The sequence below is a fragment of the Rhinolophus ferrumequinum genome, chromosome 6 (genome assembly GCF_004115265.2).
Source record: "Rhinolophus ferrumequinum isolate MPI-CBG mRhiFer1 chromosome 6, mRhiFer1_v1.p, whole genome shotgun sequence".
In the NCBI taxonomy this organism is placed as follows: domain Eukaryota; kingdom Metazoa; phylum Chordata; class Mammalia; order Chiroptera; family Rhinolophidae; genus Rhinolophus; species Rhinolophus ferrumequinum.
Window position 1 is genome coordinate 29,315,044 of NC_046289.1, and position 16,701 is coordinate 29,331,744.

The following is a 16,701-nucleotide window of genomic DNA, read 5'->3' on the forward strand; positions in this document are numbered from 1 at the left end:
AGGGAGAAGTAGAACTCTCATTCTTTGTTCCTGAAGAATAAATCCTCTCTCAAAGCTTCTGCCAACCATGAGGTGGCGCTGTGACCAAAAATGACAAGCGCAGGAAGAGAAAGAGTATACTCTTCTCTCTCGTTCTCTCGTCCCACGCGCAGAGCCTTGCGCAGCCGCCGGGGAGCTGGAGCGGGAGGGGCTAGGAAGCTGACCGGAATTGAGGTGCCGTTGGGTGGTGCGCGCGCCTGAACATCCGGGCATCGCCGGCTTTAGGCCTTTTTCCCTCCTCCCACGCCCACCCCCAAACCCACGTACCAACAGGAAGCGGAAGTGGCGGGTGCATATCCCAGCTGCCTCTTAGCAACGCGCGGGGTGTCAAGTGACACAGCCAGCTGACTCCGGTAAAGGAAGACGCTGTGGCTGGGTCTGTTGCAGCTACGATTGCCCGGCCGGGGACCCGAGCCACAGAGTCATCGTCAGAATGTCGGGCAAAGATCGAATTGAAATCTTTCCTTCGCGAATGTAAGTAAAAGAACGGGACGAGCATCCGTCATAGGCTCAGGAACGCCGGGTCCGAGCCGCGGTTCCTTCGTACCCGGGACCAGCAGCGAGGTTCCTGGTTTTCTGGGCGGATCCTGAGCTTCCCAGTCTCTCTTCGTGAGTTTAGGGCGAGGCTCTGTGACGGCCCCCTCACACATTCCTCTGAGTGAACCAGACTGGTCCCAGCCCATAGGAACAGACACCCGGCCTGCTGGCTTTTGTGGAGGTCCGCTGACTTTACTCTTCAATCGAGCCATTCATTCCACACTCCCTATTGAACCGGGCACTGGATGTATGTAACCGAATCGTCACCACTCGTGCCCTGACCAGAACTCAATTTAGCGGAGAGATGGATAAGCCAACGAGGTTTGATAAATGGATCGAGAAGGGAAGTTTTCTGCAGGGGGAAGTGTATAGAAGAGACTTCTAAGCCATATGGGGGTTGAATCGAAATGCTGTAGCGTAGACGTTAGATTCAATCGTGGATCCCCTTATTTTCCAAGATCTCATGAAATGTCACCTGCGGTGGGAAGATACCCCTCAGTTTCTCAGGCACTTCTTTTGCTCTCTTACCACCGTGCACCTTGTTCAGACCTCTGTTAATATCACCCATTAATCACTTTGTAAAAATGAATAGTATTTGTTTACATGCCTTTCCCCCTGGACTGTGAGGTTTCTGCAGGATCGGAGCGTCTTGATCATGATTCCATAGACTGTCCACAAAAAAAATGTTCCTTGAATGAACTCTTGTCTTGGAATCTGCTCCGACGTGGGCTGTCTTTCGTTTTTGGACTGAATTTTTTGGCAGGAGAAATAGCATGTCGCCCTAGGTGTTTGAAGAATATTTTGAGGTTTTCTCTAAAGAGAAAGTCTCTAAAGAATATTTTGAGGTTTTCTCAAATGTACCTAACAATGTGTGGAAAGAAAAGATTGTTCTTATTTGCCCCCTCCTCCTTTTTCCTCTTTTTTATTTCCCCCAGTGAAGAGCAGAAAATCAGTTTTGGCTCTGACATTTAGATCTTTTGATTGTGGTCCTATCTCTTTGGGAGTATTGTTGTTTTTCTTCATGCTGACCTTTTTCTCAGAGAATCTGAGGACTTTTAAAATGAAAGAAGTATATTCAAAGCCCAAACCTTAATTTCTGTCTCTGCCTACGTGGCTACAGCTATTAATTAAATGAAGGGGTTTGGGCTTTTGGTTTATTTTTTAACTTTACCTACTGACTTTCTAATAGCAGTTTGTAGTAGGTGGGAATCAAGGCAGTAGTGGAGAAAGGTAATGCCTGTAAAATAGATAAGGGTCAGGACTACCCTGGGGTAGTGAGAACTGCAGAATTTCCAGCCCTTAATGATTGAGTCCTGCCAGACCTCTGCACCAGAGACAGCCAAACTCCAGCGTTGCTTCTAGGAAGCTTAAGCTGTGTTCTTAGGATGACCCAGCCTCCAGTAATATGTCTGCCTGAGAAAGCTCAGCTGCTGTCAGAAGTTACTGTTCTAGCCAACACCTGACGATAGGCCCCTTTCTTAGGGCATTTACTGAAAAGGACTTACAATTATGAATTCTTCATTTTCCCTTTGAGATGTATATACCTCTCCTACAATTTAGAAGTGTCTTTCTCAAGGACCTGAAAACGATTTCTTTGAAATGTAGTCATCAGGAAGGATAGGGCCTTCATCTCCCATTCTCTGTGGGAGGAAGGAATCCTACCTTCCATAATGGCCAGCTAGTGGACACAGCTGGCCTAATCCCGTTTCCACTGACCAACCCTTCGTAATTTTTCACTTCTGACTCCCCTTGAGTGCCTTCTAGCTCCCCTCCCTCACTCTTCCTTTAACATGCCCAGTCTTCTCTGCACAAATTGGAATGGAGTGCAGTTCTTTTCCCCCTACTGTCAGTGGTTACTGAATAAAACCTGTTTTCAACGCTTTAACTAATATTTGGCTGTGTTTGTAGTCAGAATGTTAACAGTTTTTTGTTTTCACTTGGAGACTGAGAGGTGAAAATAAATTTATTTGGCCTTAGACAAGAAGAATGATAGGTTTGTGAAGGTGGAAATTGCTATTTGAGTGCACTCAGCTTGCTGTTTGAGAGGAAAATCAGGTGCAGGAAGTAACCCGCTTCTCTAAATATTTTCTGCTTCTCTAAATATTTTCCAGAGGCTTAGCAGCAGGTACTTTGTCATGCAGTCAGATGTCTTTGATTCAGCTGGAAACAAAGTTATTATCCTAGCTGAAGGTCAAACACTTTTCAGTAGGATTTAGCAGTTCTGAAACTTGTGAAAGAACAGATGTTTTAAGAGCTAGGCTAGAAAATACATTAGTGACTTCTGTTTCAGACAGTTCCAGTGTTATCCTGTGAAATGAGGCTGACACCTCCTTAGGCACCAGAGAGAGCAAAACAAGTTTAGGGGGGAATCAAATAGAGTCAACAGAAGTCAGTCAAATCCAGGTTATACTTACAAGGGCTGTAAGTATAGTATGTCAAGTTGTTTTTCTTCAAGTCTCAAGAATGAAAATTGACCTATTTCGCAGAGATGCCATTACCTAGGAGAAAATCAAAATTAGCATGTTAAATTCAATTTCATCAACCAGTTTGCCTTTTTACTATGAACTTGCTGGAATCTGCAGTACTAGGGTTAGACTTAAATTTGATTCGACTCCTTGAGCCCAAATTCTGGTGGTTAGTGTCAACAATACGGTGTGTTTAAATGTACACATTGGGGTGGCTAGCTCCTGCTTAGGCTGGAAACTGAACCAGCTTCACTTGGTCCAGTCAGTGCAGAGTCAGTCACTGACAGCTAGAGAGACAACTATTCATCTGATGGTATTTTTAATCTGTAGGGGAGGCAGTGTGGCATGTTGGGGTACAGTGGACTTAAGTTTGAGCCTTAGTATGAGCCTTGGGCAATCACTGGAGTCAAAAATCCGGTTCAAGTTCTGCTCTGCCTTTTCTTCACTAAGTAGCTGTGGCAAAGTTGTTTCACTTTTCTGAGCCTCATTTTCCTAACTTTCAGGATAATGTCTGAAGTCCTTTCCAGCTATAGAATTATCTCAGTAACCTTTGCCCAGTGGTAAAAGATTTCAATATAATCTAAGAATTTAGCCAAAAAGTCCATTAATATGTACTGTTTTGCAGTTGGTTGTAACACTAGTCGTATGAAATTAAATCTCTTTAAACAAATCACTTTAAGTATTTATGTTACACGATCTATTGTTGAATCTTATTACCCATTTTTCCCCCCCATTATTAAATTTTATCTGGCATATGGTAGCAAGAAGAGAAATGTCAATTTCTGCTGTTGCTTTCTCGACTTTGGTATTGGGGTTTCTGATGGGAAAGACTGAAATAAGGAGGTAAGGAGATATGAGTTTCTTGTCACTTCTCAGGAGTCATTACTTATATATGTCATTGACAAGTTACCTAAAGTCATTTGTTACCTAATTTGTTATATCAAGTCATTTGCAAATTAATAAAATGATTGGTAGTAGAGTCTTGACTGATATCAAAAATACTATAATGCCCTGCTCTTTAAAATAACATTTACATAATCCATGAAAAGTATTAAGTTATACTTGTTGAGGAATCATAAATAGTTGGACTATATAGAAAAACCCAAAAAACAAGTATAACTATTATTATGGCTCTCATTTCATTAGCAAACAGGTAAATACACTCAAACAGAACTGATTCTGAGTTCAGCATCTATCTGTAGGTACACAGGCCTTGTCAGTGACTTGGGACAGCTGTCTACCTCTGGTGTCGGTGGTTTCTCGTCCTTGAGGAGTCTGATTTCCGTAGACAGGAGTAAATGACTCTTCGCAGTCAGGTGCCTGATAAGGTCCCTTCCAGTGAGGTTGGAGAGTGTCTTATTAGATGTTCCTTCCAATAAAAAAAAATCTCCAGGTGTTTAATGCCACACTTTTAACAGAAAAAGTAGTAACTGGCTGTGGAATAAAATGCCAAAGGTACAAAACAATATAATAAAAAGCAAATCTATTTTTTCTCAGTCAGCCCCCTTTCTCAAAGGAAACTGTTAGCAGTTTCTGTGAATCCTTTCGAGAACAGGTCTCTGTATCTGTGTAAGCATATTTACCCCTTACTTTGCATAGCTAAGACAATAAATATAATAGAAAGAGCACATGGAGATCTGCCTTCCTCTTTTTTTATGGCTGCATATCCATTTTATAATGAACCATGATTTATGGAACTTTTAACATGTATCCACTCTTTAGCTATTACAAATAAGGCTGGAATACACCGTGTATTGTTTTTGTACACATGCAGGAGTAAATCTGTAGGATAAATTCCTCAAAGTGGAATTGTTGGTCCTGAAGGTAAGAACATTTCAAATTTTAATATATATTAGTGGACAGATTATTTTTTAAATCTTTAATATGCCTCTAATGGAAATACAGGTGTTGTTTTAACTTACACATCAAATAAGTAAACTATGCCGACATCATAAAATAGGGCTCATGATAGATTTTATTATAATTTAATAAATACTTATTCCATATATTGATTAAAAAATTGTTTCTGTTTTAAATAACCTTCTCATTTATGAAACACTGAGAGTGGAATTCCACGGTATTGAGAAATCAGTGAAGCCTGTCAGGTACAAAGGCTATATATATTCTTATTCTCGTGACATCAAAGAACAAAGCATAATTTTAACATTGTATTGGGCAGGTATTTTTATTTCTGTTAAACAAGGGGAGTAAATGCCTTTAACTGTTTATATAGGGCACAGACCATCATGAAGGCTCGATTAAAAGGAGCACAGACAGGTCGAAATCTCCTAAAGAAGAAATCTGATGCCTTAACTCTTCGATTTCGACAGATCCTAAAGAAGATCATAGAGGTAGAGTGAACTCTGCTTAGAACAGTATTTATTTTAGAAATATCTCAGGAAAATCCAACATGGCTTGTTGACATTTTAATTTTCCTTTAAGTTATTTTAATGAATTTTTTTTCTTTCAAAAGTAAAAATAACCATTATAAAGTACCAAGTTGCACATAGCTTAATACAATAAAATCCAAACTCCTTCCTCTTAATTTTTTTTTGTTGCCAATTTGTCGGGCTAAAATTGGTATCTTATTTTAATTTGCACTATTGATTTTTTGTGAGGTTGAGCATCTTGTTGTGCTTACGGGTAATTTGATTTTCTTGGTGAATTTACTTTTTTGTAGAAGTTCTATATATTTCAAGTTAGTATATAAAATGCTAAAAATATTGTCTCCAAGTCTTTTGCTTATCTTTTAACTTTAAAAAAAATGTTATCTTAATTTTTATTTGGTCAAATCTCTTCGTCTTTTATATAACTTTTGGGTTACATACAATGCTTAGAAAGGCCTAAAAAGATTAGGATCATGTTCTACTATATTTTCTTTTGTTACTTTATAGCTTTAAAAATAATTATCTTTAATACGTTCTGATTTTTTTTTTTTTGGTGTGATGTGAGGGGGTAGGGATTTAACTTTGTCATTTTGTAAGTAAATGGCCAGTTAAATGATTTCTATACATTACCAAATTCCCATACAGATCTGGGGCTGTTTCTGACCTCTCCATTCCATTTTATTGACTTATCTGACCAGATTTATTTCCTTATTGGAGCTGTACATTTTTAATACTTGGTAAGATAACTCTCTGCCCAACCTGTCCTAGTGTTTCTTTTCTTTCAAAAAATTAATGGATATTCTTACACATTAAATATTCCAGATTTATTTTAGAATCACTATGCTATTAGGATTTTGACTGCATTGCAGTGAGTGAATTAAGGACATTAATTTGAGCAAATCACCATGGGCCCATTCAGGAATAACAGTACCTGCAGTAAAGGTTCAGTTTTCTATTTCTTAGTGCCTTTATTTTGATGTTTTGATTATAAAACTCATGGTTTTGCAACATTGTTAGTAACCATAATCAAAACTGTTGAAATTTGGAAATTTTTATTGTGTTTTATCATTATCACAGTGATATTTACATGCACATCTGATATAAAATACTGATGGTTATTAAAGGAATACAATTATGACATGATGTTTTTCTTGTAAAAAACTTAGTTGAACTAGCTGTTGGTTTATGCTTTTACAGACTAAAATGTTAATGGGTGAAGTGATGAGAGAAGCTGCCTTTTCACTTGCTGAGGCCAAGTTCACAGCAGGGGACTTCAGGTAAGAAGACTAAATAGGATGTTTTAAAAAATCAAAGTTCTTTCATCTTCATACTTGCATTTAAAAGCCATTTTAAATTTAAACATGTATAAGCTTTAAAGACAACTGATATACTGTAATAATAAGGAAGAACATTTTTAACCCCATCTTCTTAACACTACTGTCTTTCTTACTACCCACATGTATCTGTTAGAGTTGCATGCACAGGATACTGAATATTTCATAGTCCGTTTTCATTTAACATTGTATTATGAATGTTTTTCCTTGTTTTCACTTAGCTGCATAATCTTTCTCTAGATGTACCATCATTTATTAAAATTTTCTCCTAATAGTGGACATTTGGGATGATTTTCAGATTTTTGGAATATCAGAAAAGGTACCATGAACATTTTCATGCATATATATTTTTGTTTCTATTGAATTATTTCCTTAGGATAAATTTTGAGAATGGAATTGGTTGTTTAAAGGGCATGAATTATATGGCTTTTGTCATATCAGTATATGCTTTACAAAGCATACAAAATGGTTTAGTTATTGCTTTACAAAGGAGTTTCATCAGTTTACATGTTATGTAATTCTCCAAATAAGCCTGTGAGGTAGACAAGGTAAGCACTATTACTGTTATTTTAAGTCCAGTGCCTTCCTGAGTCACGGCTATTTAGGGGCAGAGGTGGAAGTTGTTTTTTTCAGGGGTTTCTTTACCCAGTGACATAATGCCTTCATTCTCAGTTTGTGTTATCTAGGAGAATGACCTGGTGGGAGGTCAGTAGGAGGGCACAAGGCCTTTTGAAGTAGTAGACAGACTTTAGTTTTTGTCAGTGTCAGTAGGATAACAACTTGCATTGACTTTTGCAGCAGAGGGAGGGAATAGTGTGTAAGTGGTATGTGAATGTGTTTTATGATGGTTTGGGGGAAAACACTTTTATGATAATAATAGATGGAGAATCAGACAAAGCCAGATGGAAGTTAGATAGTTCCAGGATAAAGGAATTGAATACTTGCTTAGCCAAACCTAGAAGTGAGGAAAATTTCCTCCAAATTACATTAGCAGAATAAGAATCCTTCAAGTCACATCTGTGTACTACATGTCTGACTGAAAACTCAAGCAATCCATGTATTTTAAAATCATTCTGTGTTGTTTTCTTATGGTTAATGTTTTGAATATTGTTCATTCTTTGCTCTCTGAGGCCTTCCTCTGGAAGCAGTGCTTGTTTTCCTTTTCTGGAAAAAGACAATTATCAAAACATACTTGTGACATCTCACTCTTGTTGAAATTACCCGATGGGTCCGTTTTATTTCCTCACTCTAAAAACTCAACCTAAATTAAGGCCTTTTTCCCCCCTGCAGCACCACGGTTATCCAAAATGTAAATAAAGCCCAAGTGAAGATTCGAGCGAAGAAAGATAATGTAGCAGGTAACTTTTCTACCCTAAGGGACCATTGTGGGAGAAAAGATAACATTTTAACATTAACCTGTTTTTACAGAAAGATCTTGATATCCCAGTTAATCTTTTCTACTTAGGACAAGTTGATTGGCTTTACATGTTAAATTCATTGTAACTGGTGGTTGCCATGGGATTGAGGTCGGGGAATCAGGGAGTTCAGTGGATATAAAATTATAGTTATACAAGATGAATGCATTGTAGAGATATGCTATACTGTACAGTGCCAACAGAATAATATGTGTTGTGCACTTGAAAACTTGTTAAGGGGGTAGATCTTATGTGAGTGTTCTTAAAACACACACACACACACACACACACACACACACACACAAAAAGGGACACAAAAAAATCTTTTGGAGATGATGGATATGTTTATTACCTTGAATGTGGTGGTGGTGTCATGGGTGTATGCATATGTCCAAACTCATCAAGATGTATACATTAATATGTGCAATCTTTTGTAGATTAAGTATACCTCAAAGCTGAAAGGAAAGAAAAACCGCCGTAACAGCCAGATCCCTCATTACGCAGGATAATTTGATTTTTGAATAGGAATGAACACTTAAGGCTGGATCCTAAATTCATTCCTTGAAACCAGTTACAAGTCCAGACAATCTCTTGACTTTTTCTGTTGAACAGGTGTTACTTTGCCAGTATTTGAACATTACCATGAAGGAACTGACAGTAAGTGTGAAACTTTTTATTAGTGTGTGTCTCTGGCTTCTCCTGATTCCTCCTCTTTAAATGAACCTTGTTCTGGAAAATGGTGCTAGAGTTCCAGCATTAGAGCCTTCGTAATCTGTTCCAGTCAGGACATAGTTCACCAGATAATCAAAAAAGTGTGTCATTAAAGTTTGTCATTGTACGTGTCTTAAAATATATATAAAATATTATATACAAACGTATATAGTATTTATATATATTATATATATATGTGCAGTCATTTACCTTTTCAAAAATATAAGGTCAGGGCCTTTGAGTATGAATCCACTGAGTAGACTTCCATGTTGTCTTTCTGCATAAACCACACCCCTAATGCATTGTTTATCATTTCCAGTTTGGATTTCTCTAAAGTAGAATAAGATCTTAGACACTGTGATGCAATGAGCTGAATCTTCCTAGATTTTTATAGCTTTCAATTTTTTATAATTATCTGATCTTTTCTTAATTTGACAGCATTTTTTTGGGTAGTAGTAACACATCTTTGTTCGGTCTTTCCAAAGTAATCAACTTTTAAAAAAACAGAAACAACAGTATTCTTCCTTAGGCACTCATCTTTCATTGGTTCACATGAAATACTTAGTACAACTCAAATAAAGAAGTAGAACATTCTAGAGAGTCATCTGTTAATAGAGTGTGTCACTGTCCTGGAGCATCAGACAGTGTGAGCTACAAAGGGAAGGGGGTGCTGCATTGGTTAATCCAGCAATCTGGTGAAGTGAAGGTTAGAAATGTCTCCTGTAGTTAGAATAATATCCTTTTGGAAAACTATTGAGCAGCGTGGCCTGCTGTTTGGGGAGTGACATGGGCACTTCATGTTTAACAGGGATAGTGAATTTGTTTTCCCATTTTGTTCTGACTTATCTTTTGGGGAATTTTATGGGGAAGATTATTACTCTGTAATTACAAATGTTGTCTGACTGGTTCTTTCAGGTTATGAACTGACTGGTTTAGCCAGAGGTGGGGAACAATTGGCTAAATTAAAGAGGAATTACGCCAAAGCAGTGGAACTACTGGTGGAACTAGCCTCGCTACAGGTAAGGGGCAGAATGGCTGGAGAACTGCAGCTGGATTTCTGAGTGCAGGAGACTCAGATCTTGAATCAGAGCCTATGTACTTAGTACTTTAGACTGTTTCCATGACCCCACGTAAAACAAGCCAAGGATGTTCTGATTCCTGAAATGGGAGCTTCTGCATTGTCCTTACTTTTATTACTAACAAAATGTTTGTGCAATGGTATAGTTCACTCCGCTAGATGACAACAGCAATAGTGTTAGATTTAAATGCAACAGGAACATGCTTCACAACATGATTTATAAAAGACATGTTGTTTCCTTTGTGGCCAGTTAATATATATCTAGGTCATTAGTGCATGATTCTTTTGTCATTTTATAATTTCAGATGAGTCTGAAATAAATTATAATAGCATGGAGATAGTGTTAGCTCTGTGGGCATCACTCAAATTTCCTTTTTTAACATGTTGAAAAGTAGTAGTCTTGGTTTCCAAATGTTCTGTGCAAGTACAGTCTGCGTGGAGCCAAGTGAGCCAGGCCTGATTAGGAAGACTTTGTGCTTACATGAATAATTTGTCCTCTTATTTTAGACTTCCTTTGTTACTTTGGATGAAGCTATTAAGATAACCAACAGGCGTGTAAATGCCATTGAACATGGTGAGTGCAAGCTGCTGGAAGCCCTTTGTTCATCCACTTGTCCATCCCTCCACATTTGTTATGTACCTGCTAGGAATCAGGCACTGACCGCCAGGTGGGTGAGCCTGCCCAGAGCAGGGAGGGCAGTGAGTCACCCGTGCAGTAAAGTGTTAAGTGCTTTGCTAGGAGAACGTGTATGATGTGGGGGAAGTTACAGCGGAGAATGGTGAGTTAAAAATTATGGGATATTTTATTCATTTCTGGTTATACATGAATAAAGGGTGGAAACTTATTTGTGAAGAGCTCTAGTGTTTTCTTTAGTTCTTTCTAATGATTGAGTGAATGATACATCTTTTTGAACACATTAAATATATCTTTAAATCCGTTCTCCCTTAGGCCTTATATCCTGTTCTTGTGCGGTTGATTTCTAAAAACAAAGTTTCCCATTTGATACATTTATTTCCCATCACATTTCATTATTTTAAAACTATGACTGCTTAGTGTTGATATAATAGTTTTTGCTCAAGAAGCTCAGTTTTCATTAAAGGAACACATTCAATTTTGTGGTTAAGAAAGCAAAATCAAATAGCAAGGAAATTATTTTGCTTGGGATCTATTAGTTTTAAAGAGGAAGTTGTCATTTTTTAAAAACTTAGAAGACATTTCCTAACTGCTTGCTAGTGCCAGGTGTTGTACATGGAATTGCAAGCAAAACAAAATGGATAATAGTTCCAACTCTCAAGGAGCTCACATTGTAGAAAAAGAATAGGCAAATTCTATGTAAAGTAGAACCTAATGACTGACATAAAACTTACTGCATTCTTTCTGCTTCAGCGCTCCTCTACTTTTTAACAGTGGATTGCTATTATATTTAAACTAACATTTGTGGTTCAGTGTTACATATTCATATAAATTTAGTATATTCAGTGTTGTACATATCATGGTCCAATGTTATCTGTCCATAGAAAGGACACTGGAAGGGCATATAACAAAATATTTACAATAGTTACTTCAGGGTGGTTGGATTATACTTCATTTTTTCCCCGTTTTTGTTTTCTAAGTTTCCTGCATGAAATGTACATTAATTTTACAATTAGAAAAAATAAGTTTTATACAAATGAGCACTGGCAATTTCAAAAAAGTTTTGAAATTTTCAATTGAATGTATTTTTTTAAACCCTAGTCATCATTCCCCGGATTGAACGTACCCTTGCTTACATCATCACAGAGCTGGATGAGAGAGAGCGGGAAGAGTTCTATAGGTTTGTTGGAATTGGCAGTTATTGATCATTTTGTTTTCCATAGTCCAGAGTCTCAATTTGCTGAGAAACTTGTTGGTTTATGTTCTTTGGAATTAATTAACACAACTTGTATTTTATTCTGATAAGAAATAATATCGCCAAAGGCTGTGAAGACAGATCTTTGCCAAGTTTTGCACATACCTAAAACATGGCAGTTCCAAAAACTTTGGCCCTTCATAGAAACTATTAATAGACTTGATTACTCTTTAAAATGAAAGTGATTTAGATTGGGTGTCTCCCACATAAAAAGAAACTGGAATTAATCAGTCCACCAATATGTACTGCATGTTGAATATGTTCCAGGAGAAAGTATAAATTACTTGGGGGCATTATGTAATAGTATAACTCATACCATTAGAGAATTAACACAGTATTTGGAGAGAAATGATACATGTATATAATTGGTTATGAACATTTAGAACTAGTAGGGACAATAAATACTAAATAGGTGTGCCAGGTTCAGAGAAGTGGGGGACAGGCAAAGGCAGATGTATTCAGGGAAGACGTGACCGTCTTGCACCTTGAGTGGTGTCAGAATACGATTTATCATCTTGATTATCAAAGGTTATTTAGTTTCTGTCCTCAGTGACATTCAGGGTTGTAGTGATCTAAATGAAGTGATCCAAAATTTTAATAAATGTCTAAATGCTCAAAGTCTGTTTCATTATCAGGAAATGGATTTCAGCATTTTATTAACTCTAGGATAGGAGCTTTTGAAATCAGTTATTAGCTTAAAATGTGTGTATTCTACCTCAGATCTTTTTTTAAATGGGTTATAAATGATTGAAATTAACCAATTTTGTTCTAGTTTTATGTGTTTATTATCCTTGTTAAAAAACTAGAAGCAAATCTACTTAGTATTCAAAACAGCATTCAGAAAATTCCTTTATTTTATAGGTTAAAGAAAATACAGGAGAAGAAAAAGATTCTCAAGGAAAAATCTGAGAAGGAGTTGGAGCAACGGAAGGCAGCTGGTGAGGTGCTGGAGCCTGCGAATCTTCTGGCTGAAGAGAAGGATGAGGACCTTCTGTTTGAATAATCTTTCCTGCTCTGGTTCTTTCCAAGGCCCTGACATGGCACCATTTTAGTTCAGTGTGTAGGTTTGGTATGTGCCGCTGTTTGTTTTTTGGCCTAAATTTCACTGGTTGTAAAATTTCCCCGGATACCCATTAATGGGATTACCTTTGCAGAATCTTAATTCAGCAACCATTTATCACAGATGAGAGTTATAGAACCTGTCCATGAACTTGTAGAACTTATTCTGCAGAAGTGTCACCCTATTCCATTTATATCTGTTACAAGTTATGGGCTTACCGAGCATATTAGGAACCTCCCCTTAGGAAACAGCAGTGATCTCAGGCCTGCTGCTACTGGCGTCCCCTTTGCTCCTACCCTCTCGCACACCTGGGTGCAGCTGAGATGACTGCAGCTGTCCCTGTGCTGTTACTGTGGTACCATCGATGCTTCCTTGTGTTGTTACTGTGGTGCTTCTCTCCTCAAGCTCTATGAAAATCTTTTTCTTTGCATGACAGGTCTCTGTCCTGTCTGTCATGGGAGCAGTTTTGCCAATTTAAATGTGACTATGGTATAAACAGTAAAATGATTAAAAAAAAGAGTTGTTCTTTTTTAAAAAAACAAAAAACAATTAAGGAACCAGAATCTGTATCAGTGCCAGTAGGGGGCTTTCCCCTATGGTGAAGAATAAATTAAAAGATATTTTGTGTTTCACCCAGAGGTTCCAATGGACTTACTTCTGATAGAAATTTGAAGACAGGATGGTTGGTAGATGTGTTGAAACCTTGAATGGCAGAGGATATAAACACAGCAAAAGAAAAAGTACTCGGTGGCTTTTTTATTTGAAATATATTTTACTTTTCATTTTTACAATACAGTGTGCAGTATGACATCTCAAAATAACAGAGTGCAGATATAGGATAAGAGAGTACAAAGGATTAACAACAGATGTCAGAAAGGTTACCTTTATTAAGGCTAAATCCCTGGTTCGTATTTTCCACACACATTCACAGAATTACATTCAAATTATTCCTTATCAATACTTATTCCTTAGGCCACGAGAAAAGGAAAAACAAGAAAATCCAGACATTAGATTTTCATAGAAAGCAAATCTGGATTTGTCTACTATTCTCCTTTCCGTTTGTTCCGACTTAAGAAAATTTAGTAAAGGAAGATATTTCCTTATTTGAACTAGCATGTACATTTCATTAGCTATTGGTATCATTCCTATAAGTGGTTAAGACCTCCCCCACACTGGGGTCTCCAATCAGAACCACAGAGGGACAGGAAATGGAACTGGCCAGAGTGGCTTGACAAGTAGGTGTATAGCAAGGCTTTTCTCCTATTTTCTTTCAAGGAAGTCAGCAGCAACTCAGTTTTCACTTTGTTTAGGGATTGTGTTGAATATCACTATGAGAAAAGTTTGGGACATAGACATTTCTATCTACCAAGGCTGATGAACGGACTGTAAGACTTTACCGACCCCCAAAATACCTTGTGTCACCTTAGACTTCCTACAGTATACTATGACATGGCATGTGCCTGGTAGGGGATTTGCTCATTTAAGCAAATCTGCGTCTTGATAGCACATGGCCCGTGTGGCCCAGCAGTCTACAGGCTAACTCGGAATGGCGTAATAGCCACTTACTGACGCTACCTGAAATCTCAGTCTAACTTCAAACTGCCAACATTTTAAAACTTAGGGTTGAAAATAGTTGTCAGTTATGATAAGCAGCTCACAAAACTCCACTGTCTACCATAGACTACCTTTCATTCCTGAGGAGAAAGTAAATGGAAAACTGAAAAGATTAAGTGCTTATATTCCTTGGTTTTCAATGCTGAAAAATCAGTGTGAGCTTTGCATTTCCTGCCATAAGCTAGGAGTGTTTCAGACCTGAAGAGACAGTATGTGTGACATTCCTTCCCTTAACCCAGGAATGTTTCCTCCTAAGGAATATTATCTTGAAAATATTTCCACATAAGACACACTTCACAGCCAACCTCGAGGCCACACAAATTTGAAAAGGCAAATTATAAACTGTTTACATGTCCTCAAATAAAATTATGTGGAAGAGAAAAAAATCAATTACATACATGACACCAAGACAAACTACTCATTAAAAACAACTGCTTATATTAAATTAAGTGACAATATTATTCCAGTGTTTAGCTTTGAGAACAGGAAATACTGTAACTAAAGTCTTAAAAAATAAAACCAAGACATTCACATTTGAGGTTCTTTGTCACACATCACACCATCCCTAAAGCCTTGAAAAGACTACAAATAAACTTTCCATGCCAGTACGAAAATCCCATTAGCTTACACATGATTAGCAAGCTGTTGCATTCTGGTCATAAGAGGCAGACTTTGTTAAGATAAAAACCTCTTTATACCGTGTTTCCCCGAAAATAAGACCTAGCCGGACCATCAGCTCTAATGTGTCTTTGGTCCCAAATTGCTCCCAAAGACGCATTAGAGCTGATGGTCCGGCTAGGTCTTATTTTCGGGGAAACACGATATGTGCTCCCCCCCCCCCATTTTCTTTTCCTAAAATGTTCAAATGACTTTCAGGTCATCCTTTTTGACCTCAAAAGTCAATTATCATAGTATTTCCCTCGGATATATATATAATTTTATTCCAATGTTGAAGAAGTGTTATCAATGATCATTTGTCAGTCTTAAATATTAGTATATAGTACAGCAGCTATATTCATTACAGAATTCCAGTTTATTACCTATATATAGCACAGTCATCAAATTCTGCGCTCCTATATAAAAATGCAAAAAATGTCAAATGTGCTATGTCCTCTCATGTATATAAAAAACTATCTGTATCATGAGAAACTTTAACAATCAACAATTTATATGAACATCTTCCATTCATAAAAATGTAACTTACATAGTCTATTGTACTATGCAGCTCAGAGAAAGGAAGCAATGTTATCAAATCAGGTGAGACAATTTAAGAAAAAAACTAAGAAAATCTTACCTTTCAAAAGATCAGCATATGTTGTATGCGCGTTTAACTAGATCAGAGTCTGCTCAGTGAGCAGTGAAGTCTAATCCACAAAGTTGGAGCTAGAAAATGGGTGCTTCTAACGGAATGTTTTTCAAGAATTAAAAGACATACACATGAATTCAAGGCTAACAGTAGCTCCAGACCCAAGTGGCACCTTCAAAAAAAAATTTTTTTAGGAAAGTATTTCTGAGGACTAAAGCAGTCTTCTAACCAAATACTGTTTTGCCCAGTGCACAGAAGTACAGTGCCTCCCCCCCACAAATTCCCATGAAGTTATTTAAGTTAACTGTTAAATAACTTCAATATTTATAACTACGTGAGACATGGACTGCTGTGTATATATACACGCACATTTTTGTCATGGAAATATGACTGGGCAGAAAGGATAGGTGAAAAGAAAAGGTCTTTACATAGATTAAACAGAACTTCTGTTGAAAGCTTCCATTTAGAATCTCCCAATGAGGCAAGACCATCCAAAGCCATAGGGAACAAAGACTGCTGTGCACAATGGCCTACGGGGATTTTCTTCTCCCTAGTTGGAGATCTAAGAACGTTTATGTTGCCTGCCACCTTATCCTCAGTCTTGCTGAAGTATCAGGGCTACCTTCGTGCTGGCCGTTTGCCAGATCAAGTCCAATCAGGCCACAGGGTGGATATTTCCTTCACCTCAGCCAAGTGGACGGCACCCACTGAGGTTCAGTGTCAAGTTTGTTAATTAACCTAAGCAGTTCCTGATAGGCTTTATCAAGATCTGAATTCACAATTGCTGTGTCAAAGTAGTGACCGTTGTTCTGCTCCATCTCTCTTGTCTTCTCAATGATTTCCCTCAGCTCTTCAGGCTGCAAAGA

At 37.6% G+C, this 16,701-nt stretch overlaps 2 protein-coding genes across 8 annotated transcripts in view; one reads left to right on the forward strand and one right to left on the reverse strand.

Annotated features, from left to right (window-relative positions):
- The first annotated feature begins 312 nt into the window (after window positions 1–312).
- ATP6V1D (ATPase H+ transporting V1 subunit D) lies at window positions 313–13,547 on the forward strand. The gene is made up of 9 exons (XM_033108251.1): window positions 313–513; window positions 5,275–5,392; window positions 6,626–6,705; window positions 8,053–8,120; window positions 8,790–8,834; window positions 9,804–9,907; window positions 10,474–10,540; window positions 11,702–11,780; window positions 12,717–13,547. Exons 1-9 carry the CDS (start codon window positions 473–475, stop codon window positions 12,856–12,858), a joined length of 744 nt encoding a protein of 247 aa, XP_032964142.1. The 5' UTR covers window positions 313–472; the 3' UTR covers window positions 12,859–13,547.
- Window positions 13,548–15,332: 1,785 nt separating this feature from the next.
- PALS1 (protein associated with LIN7 1, MAGUK p55 family member) overlaps window positions 15,333–16,701 on the reverse strand; it is a 76,085-nt gene continuing 74,716 nt past the window's right edge. For all 7 annotated transcript variants that reach the window (XM_033108242.1, XM_033108243.1, XM_033108241.1 and 4 more), the window contains one exon: window positions 15,333–16,692. In XM_033108242.1, coding sequence (XP_032964133.1) covers window positions 16,516–16,692 — 177 coding nt within the window. In that variant the 3' untranslated portion in view covers window positions 15,333–16,515. The remainder of the gene's footprint in view (window positions 16,693–16,701) is intronic.